The 8475-nt window shown below is 41.5% G+C and overlaps 1 protein-coding gene across 1 annotated transcript in view; it reads right to left on the bottom strand.

Annotated features, from left to right (window-relative positions):
- DIAPH3 (diaphanous related formin 3) overlaps positions 1–7113 on the bottom strand; it is a 1173174-nt gene extending 1166061 nt beyond the window's left edge. Inside the window, exon 1 of the mRNA XM_029602990.1 lies at positions 6717–7113. Within this exon, the coding sequence (XP_029458850.1) occupies positions 6717–6860 (144 nt within the window). The 5' untranslated portion in view covers positions 6861–7113. The remainder of the gene's footprint in view (positions 1–6716) is intronic.
- Positions 7114–8475: the final 1362 nt, after the last annotated feature.

Here is an 8475-nt window from a genome sequence, read left to right on the forward strand (position 1 = left end):
AGAGTAATTTTCAGATGTTTAAGAAGAACTTAAAAATGTGGTTATTTCGGCAGGCTTTTTGTGAGCAAATATGAAACATCGAAGTCCCAAGGGTTATTAGGAGATTGCCTCTGCCTCTTCTTATTTTGCATGTTTTATTTTTTTCTGTTTTAATTTGATTTTATTATTTTGCTTTATTTTATTGTGATATGTTTTATGTATTATTTTATGAAGATATATACTTTAATTGGGTTGGACACTTTGAGGATTTATATTTTAATTGCAATTGTTAAGTTTGTTTTTTTTTAATTTTGTGAACCATTATGATTTTCTTGGAATAAATTCATATATAAAAATAAATAAAATCAATGAGCATTGACAGAGATTAGGATCTAGAGACCAGCCAGAGCATAGCATTGTGCAATATAGTCTGTTAACTAGTTGGATAACATGTGCTTGGCAATAGCTATTCCCAGTCTGTTAGGATTGTAGGAGACGAAAAATTGTGAAGCCCGATGTTGCGGTCGAGTTCTCTTGCAATACAAACAAAGCAGTCTTCTCCCCCTCATATGCATGCAGCCTTGGAAAGAACATGGGCAAAATAAAAAGACTTGATTCAAATGAAAAGCTGAAACCACTTCTGGAAGAAATTTGAGATGAATATGGTACATGGTAATGAATAGATGCTTCTAGCCAAATTGATTGTGACTAAGAATACCACTTTACAAGAAAAAAAAAAAAACACCTTTAAGGCAAGGGTGGTTTCATCAGTTGTGCAAAAATGATAACAAGATACCATGGCATAGGTGGCTTGGCAATTGGAGATCTCAGACTTAAGCCTTCCATGAACTTCAACAAATGAAGACACATGAAGATTGGCTTATCTGCTTGAGGGTGGTAAGTGGCAAAGGAAACAAGATGCACCTTAACTATGTACTGAGAGGGAGAATGAATACTGGAGTAGATTCTGTGTAGTGCAGGCAAAACATGTTCAGGGTGCCTGCCTGACACCAAAATAAAAACAGCTTCCATGTAAAACTAAGTTCATCTACTGTAGAGCTTCCTGGTTGAATCCACAATACTCTCAACTTCCTTGGACAGTGAGCATTTAATACCCATGTTGTCCGGTTGAAAGAGGGGTTGCTCAGATGACAGATTATTCTCCTTGATCCAGTAAAGTCGGATTGGATGCCAAAGAGATTGGTGGGCAGACTGACAACTTGACAAGGTAAGAAAACCACACTTGTCTGAACCATGAAGATAAGGCTCACTATCCAAATACCTTCTGCACTATTTGCACTATCAACAGAAGTGGAAAGTACGCAAAACATCTGCATCCCTCTTGAGCAGAAAGATGTCCAGAGCACATCTGAACTTTTCTTTGAAGAAAGGACCAAAACTTTGACTTTCCTATTGTCTTCAGATGTGTACAAGTTGACTACTGGGTGTCTCCAGAGGGGAAACTGTCCACTACATTTTAGTCTCAAGACCACTGGCAAGGGTGAAAAACTGCTGAAGCAATCTGCCTACATATTGGAGATCACAGTGCGTGTAGAAAGGCACTGTGGCAGCAAGCCCACTCCCAAATTCTTAGATATTCTTGGCAGAAGGTCCACCACCCTGAGCCCCCCCCCCCCCCCCCTCATTTGTTCACATAAATCATCACTACTTGGTTGGAAAATTCTCTCTCAAAAGGAGATGAGAGCATGCTCAATGCATGTTTGATACAGCGTAGCTCCAGGAGATTTATCTGAAACAAAAAGTTCAGATACTTTTGGGTTTGGATTGAGCCTGGGTGCATGTCCCAGCTTCTGGTGGACACATCCATTGCTAGCATTACCTGATGAGGTAGAAGTCGAAGAGGAACATTATCTCCACAAGCTTTGGATCTAGGCACCAAAATGAGAGAGTTTTCATCTCCGCAATAACCATCACAGGGTGCAACGAGGGCTTAAGCAATTGATCCCACTGGGCAAAAGCCCTATTGGAGAATTTTGTAATTTTCCGCTCTTTAGTTCAATGTAAACCGATATGATGTCTTTACTAATATCGGTATAGAAGACTCTTTAAATAAATAAATTCTCATGTCAGCTTTTATTTGATTCATTATGGATTATAAGAGTTTATGTTAAGAATATTTCAAAAGTATAACCTAAGAACTGCCATACTTTCATCAAGTCCAATATCCAGGTCACAAGTACCTGACAGGATCCAAAATAGATAGATTCCATGCCGTTTATGCCAGGGATAAGCAGTGGCTTTCCCCACATATCAAAAAAAGTTTATTTCCTTCCCAGTACAAACTTGCTAAATAGATTCTATAATAATCTTAAAATAAAATTATAAGAATGCCAGAAATAAAACAAGCTATTTTTGTGTAAGGGACCAGGCAGTTTCCTCCTGCTCCTTCAGGCTTTCAGCTGAATAGCAACTAATCAAATGTTTTCCTTTATTTTATATCCCCTCCTAATTCACCTAACCCAGTCAATCAGGTTGCAATCCTCAGCAAGGCACCATCTCTAGGACTCCTTCTGGAACCCTACAACCATGGGCCCAAAATCCAGCCATAACACAGCATCGTCACATGAAGTTTGGGAATATCTACCCCTACAAGTGCTGTGAATGCTGTTTCCAAAGCATCCCCAGTCAGCAGAAGAAATGACCAAGGAATCCAACCCAGATCCTCTGCAGTGCACAGCATTACCATTGAGCCATTAGGCCTGCCCAAGACAAATTACATTTTAAATTAAAAACGTGTAATCAGTTTTAATATCAGATCAATTTAACTTTCATAACTTATTTGTTCCAAAAACTGTTTATGCACATCAGAAAATAATATTTAATGCAAAAAGCTGCCTCTAAGAAACCTATTTAAAAAACATTTAGTATTCACTAATTTACAGAGCAAGTCATCTCTAGATGTTCAATGCCACTAGCCATATTACTGCAAAGCCAAAAGATTAAGCTAATCTCCTTGTGACTTCTGATTTTATACCTCATTTAGAAACTATACTGCCTCTACATTAAGCTACTAAACCTATGTGGTTCAACTACTTTAAAGAGAGACTTACATTTGCCCCTTTAATCATGATGCATGAAGTCCCTAGTATTAAATGGATTTAAGATGGCAGATTTTAATAAACTGCACTTAACAAGGATAAAATTCCATGCAACTCCAATGAGATAATGCATAGCTTGATTCACCTTGATTAACAGAGCTATTTACTGCACTTTTTTTTTTTTTTTTAACTACACTAATCCATTTTAATTTACAACATATTCACATGGCATACAAATTCCATCCCAGTACAGCATTAGAAAACTTAATCAATACTTGCAACATCACAAACTGCTAACATGAAGTTCAATAAACACACTAATATATGAATAGCATGTATGTTGTATTGTGATTTATTACTATTTGTGTTATGAATTTTATGAATGTATTGTGTGATCCATGCTGGACCAAATTAATTTGGGAAGTTGCAGAACACAAGATTTGTAATAAACTGATTTGATCAGTACTATAAAGATCAATCAGCAAGGAATTGCTTTTGTGGAGAGTGGGATGAGCCCAAATAAAAGCGAGCCATTAAAGGGCTATTTGGTGAGGTAAGCCTTGAAGGTCACATTGCCAACCAATTTCTCAACCATAACGCCTGGCTGCTACTTTGGCTGAAGTGTGGACCAAATCACAGCCGGCATCTGCCAAGAAGGCAGCAGCTAGTTCCATAACTGCCCTGGAGCTTATCCCAGAGTCATCAACCTCCTGGGAGAGAAGCCATCAAGAGCAAGCCATCAAGGAACAACAAGAAGCAATCTGCAAGGTCATTACCACTGCTTCAAATGCTTAAGGATAGACAATCTTTTTATCATGAGCATCCTTCAAGACTGCTTCTCCTTCCATGGGAATAGTGATTTGCTTAAATTCACTTATGTGTACAGTCTCCACCTTCGGAAAACTTAAGCGCTCTTACCACTGGCTCCAGAGGGTACAGGCCTTCCAAAACCCAACCCCCTTTGTAATTAGTTTCTGGGGCAGCCCACTCACTATCAATCAATTCTTGAATGGCTTCCAACAGGGAAAAAACAAGAGAGGCTTTACATAAGGAAACCAAAATGGGATCTCTCTTTGGCTCAGACACAGAATGTGCCCCAGGAACCCTGAGCATTTCCAAGGTCTGGGAAATCAGAGTTGGCAGTTCATCTCTACGAAAGAACCATAGCATAGTTCTATATGATTCCAATCCTGGAGGAATTTCACCATCCTCAAAAAAGTCAGGATCTAAACCATCATCCATGCCATACGGATCTCTATCAGGAAGTCCCGTTGCCACTCTAGGAGTACTCCTGCGCTTAACAGACGGTCCAGGCAAGGTTCCTACCTGCACACCTCTGCTCTGGGAGTAGAGTACAGGGTTGAAGACTGAGCCTGAAGAAAAGACTATAACCCCTGGAAAGAAGTATCCAAACCAGGAGGCACCTGAGGCGTACTCACCGAGTTACCATCCCCTGCTAAAGAGGGAGTTAGGGGAGGCGCAATTTCAGGTGCCCCACCTGAGTCATCTTTACCCAGACCTACATCCAGCTGGAAAGAACCAGGTTTAGTGAAATCAGAGGAAGATAATGCTCCCTGAGCCTCCAACCAGTGCTGGCACAAGTTAACAAGCACTCCTGGCTCAGATGCCTAATAAGACAGGCAATGCAAAGAAAGAGGCGCTTAAGCTTCTTAGGTATAGGTGATATTACAGCCAATAATGCGCTGAGCGGAGGCGTGCATCTAGCTGTTTTTTGGTTGGTTTTTTTTTGTTAAAATTACCAGAGTTGAGCATTACCTGGCTAAGTACAGAGACTGTCTTCGCCTGTGGGAGGAGAAGGCATGTGCTGTCACCACACGCTCGGCTTCCTGCACCCACTGCCTTTCAGATGCTTAAGCAGCTAAGTCCATGCCAGCTAAAAACCAGCTACCGAACCAAGGCACTCATCTGAGGGACCATGGAAATCACCTCAGAAATTCTTAACTGGGGGAGGGACCATTTGGTATCACTGCAGGAGAGCTGGGCAAATTTTCTTAATTCTCCTCTCTCAAAATGAAGAAATCCCCAGTAAGGGATATGCTGGAGACAGAGTACTGGCAGGCTGACATCACTGCAGGGATAGATTGATATATGAAAATGAAGATCGGGCTTCATTTGAGCCCACATGGGAAATTTAGTTTTTCCCGCAGTTTGTTTTTTTTTTGTGGGTCCCAATTTTCATGCTAGTGCACGCTAAAGGGAGTGAAATTGTCTAATTCGTGAAAAACGAATGCACATATCTAATATATACAGTGACATTAGTTTGCTCCGTCTCCTTCTGCTGGTAGAGGTGCATAACCTACTTGTTCTGGATTCATCTGACTGGATGCTAAGAAATGCTATGTTTAAATTTGTAATATTTTACAATTTGTATTTTTTTTTTTAGTCCTAGTAGATGATTTTTATGTTTGGTGTTTTGTGTGTTTTTTTTAGCTTTACTACTTTGATAGGTTATCATTTTTTTGTTAGTGAATTAGACAATCAAATATATAATCACGCCTGAAGCAGACATCTTGTCAAAACATGGTCATGTCAGGTATCTATCATTATGCTAATTTTATGTTTGATTTTATTGTAAATATGCTTTTGAAATTAAATTTGAAATATTTTATCACATTTTTACATATTTATGTTTTTTGTGTACCACTCATTTCCATATCTACTGGTGTGGTCCACCTACTTCTATTTGTTTTTCTAATTTATAAGTACTCCACTTTTTACTTTCCTGTTGTGTTAATAAAAATACACCTTAGGTTCTTGATGTTCACCTTCAGGTCAAGCATCATAATTTTGTAAAAAAGCTGTTGGTGGATACTTCTGCCGTACAAGCCAGTGGTTCATCACAATTATCACAGAATTTGGGGTTTTTAAGAGCAAGCTCTTCATTGATTTGCATGCAGAATGACAGACTAACACTTATGTCAAAAGAGTCAATGCTCTGCCACTCTGGGGAGTTGCAAGGCATAAACGATGTTCCTAAGCCAGTGTAAGTCAAGCTAGTATTTTACTGGCACATTACAATACAAATAGCCTACAACAAAATTGGTTTCGGTCTACTAAGGACAAAAGGGGGTAAATCCGGCTTTACATCAGTTGCAAACTTCCCCAGGTCCCTGGTAGAGAAAGAGCTTACAATTCTGAAAGTAAAATGAAAAAGCCCCTAAAGGCAGCATTTGTCTTATGTTTATAATTCTACTATATACCGGTAATTTATTACTTGTTGACCTGAAGCGCTTTGAGCTCCCGAATGGAAATGAGAATAAAAGGTTTAAGAAAAAACATTTTGAACTTATGACGCGCCTTGAGCACTTAAAGTGGTAAGGAGCGCAAGAAATAACACATTAGACTTCCTATTAGCTGGAAAAAAAAAACAACAAAGAACTTGTCTAGAAATAAACGTTAGCACGACTCCATAAATAAGACTCAAAACAAAATAAAGCAAACATCTTCAGTTTCTTAAGAAATGAACACTCACTCCCGCACATTCCTTTCCTAGGCGTTTAAGTTGCGTAACCAAACGTCAAAGCCGGGCTCAGCCTTGGCGTTCGCCCATCCCCAACCTAACTCCGCACCAGCGCTGTGCGAAGGAGGCTAGGCATGCACCCCCCTTTTCCGTCCGGGAAAGGGCAGGAAGGCTGCGACTGCACACTGCATACTCACAAATTTCGAGATCTTTTTTTCCGCTTCGTCGCCCCCTCCGGCAGCTGCAGGCTGCCCCCCGGCCTGGAACCCTCGCTTGCGGGTCAGCTTGTTCTCTCTTCCGCGGGCCGGGGACAGATCTCGGGAAGGGCGGCGCTGCTCCATTTTCCTCCCCCACTCTCTGCTGTCCGGGGAATAAGCGACAAAAAGGGCCTTGGCTTGTAATCCGGGATGAACGAGCACACGATAAAGATCAATATGCAAAATGCCCGTACAACACCCAACCGCTTCCAGCAGCACTCTTCAAGCCACCGTTATCCGAATGTTCCCGCCATACGTGGCCGCGCCCAGCGTCCTAGCCCTCGGCCAACCGTGGAGCGGCCGGCCTCTTCCAGCGCATGTACGTAGCACGCAGATCCCAGAGCAGTTTTGAGTTCCAAGCCTCGTTCTGAATTATCCAGCAAGTTGCCCTTGGGATCCATGAACCAATCAATTAGTGGCTGGAAGGGGTGGGATGAGGAGGTTGAATGCAGCGCGGCGCTTCCAGTTCCTGAACTGCGTTTAGCTGTTGGGAGCTGTCTGAGTTTTTACCTTAGTGGGTTTTTTTTTTGTTTTTCACATACACTGTAACTTTGTGTAGGTACATTAATGTTCGACTAATATGTAGAAAAAAAGGTTGACAAAATTGAGAAATTTTTTTTTTAGTTGACCAATTTCGTACATTTTTGAAAATTTTTGTGTTGAACTTCATCAGGTTAAAGCAAGGGAACAGATTTTGAAAGCTGGAAAAATACTTGCGCATAATTTGGATATATAGTAACAGACAAAAAATGGTAGTCACTCAAACCCTTTTTGTGAGTTGCAAGAACTGCATGACATTATGTTACACATTTGGGAGTTGAGACTTTCCTTCCTACCTCGGGCAGTGGACTCAATAGGTGCAAGGCAGGAGTAAGTATGTCTGGTTCTAGGCAACGCTTTGGTCTCGCACACAAACATCTCCGCCCCCTCCCCCAGCTTAACTACTGGCGTCAGTGTCTGCAGCACAATCGGGCGGATACAGTACAATGCGCTCCAGCGGAGCGCACTGTTAACCCGCATTTGGACGCACGTTTTCGACACGCTAGCTTTACCCCTTATTCAGTAATGGGTAATAGCGCACCAAAAATGCGCGTCCAACCGCCCCCCCCCCCCCCCCCAAAACTAATAGCGCCCGCAACATGCAAATGCATGTTTATGGCTCTATTAGTTATGCCCGCGCGATTCAGAAAGTAAAATGTGCAGCCAAGCCGCACATTTTACTTTCAGAAATTAGTGCCTACCCAAAGGTAGGCATTAATTTCTCTTGGCACCGGGAAAGTGCACAGAAAAGCAGTTTGCAATATTAAGTCGGAGGTCCCGAAAGTTAAAAAAAAAAATGTGAAATCGGCCCACGGCTTGCAGGTTGAAAATCAGACGCTCAATTTTGCTGACGTCCGGTTTCCAAACCCATGGCTGTCAGCGGGTTTGAGAACCAACGCTGGCAAAATTAAGCGTCAGCTGTCAAACCCGCTGACAGCCACCACACCTGTCCAAAATGAGGCACTAGGGACACGCTAGTGTCCCTAGTGCTTCTTTTTTCCGCGAGCCCTAATTTAAATAAATTAATTTACTGAATCATGCGCACAGGAGAGTGGCCTGTGCGCGCACCTTACTGTATCGGCCTGAATGTTCCCTTCCTTGATGGTATTGCCTCTGGACCTCACTCTGGTAGTATTTTGCTACTACCACTATCTTTGCT

Source organism: Rhinatrema bivittatum, chromosome 5 (genome assembly GCF_901001135.1).
Source record: "Rhinatrema bivittatum chromosome 5, aRhiBiv1.1, whole genome shotgun sequence".
Lineage (NCBI taxonomy): Eukaryota > Metazoa > Chordata > Amphibia > Gymnophiona > Rhinatrematidae > Rhinatrema > Rhinatrema bivittatum.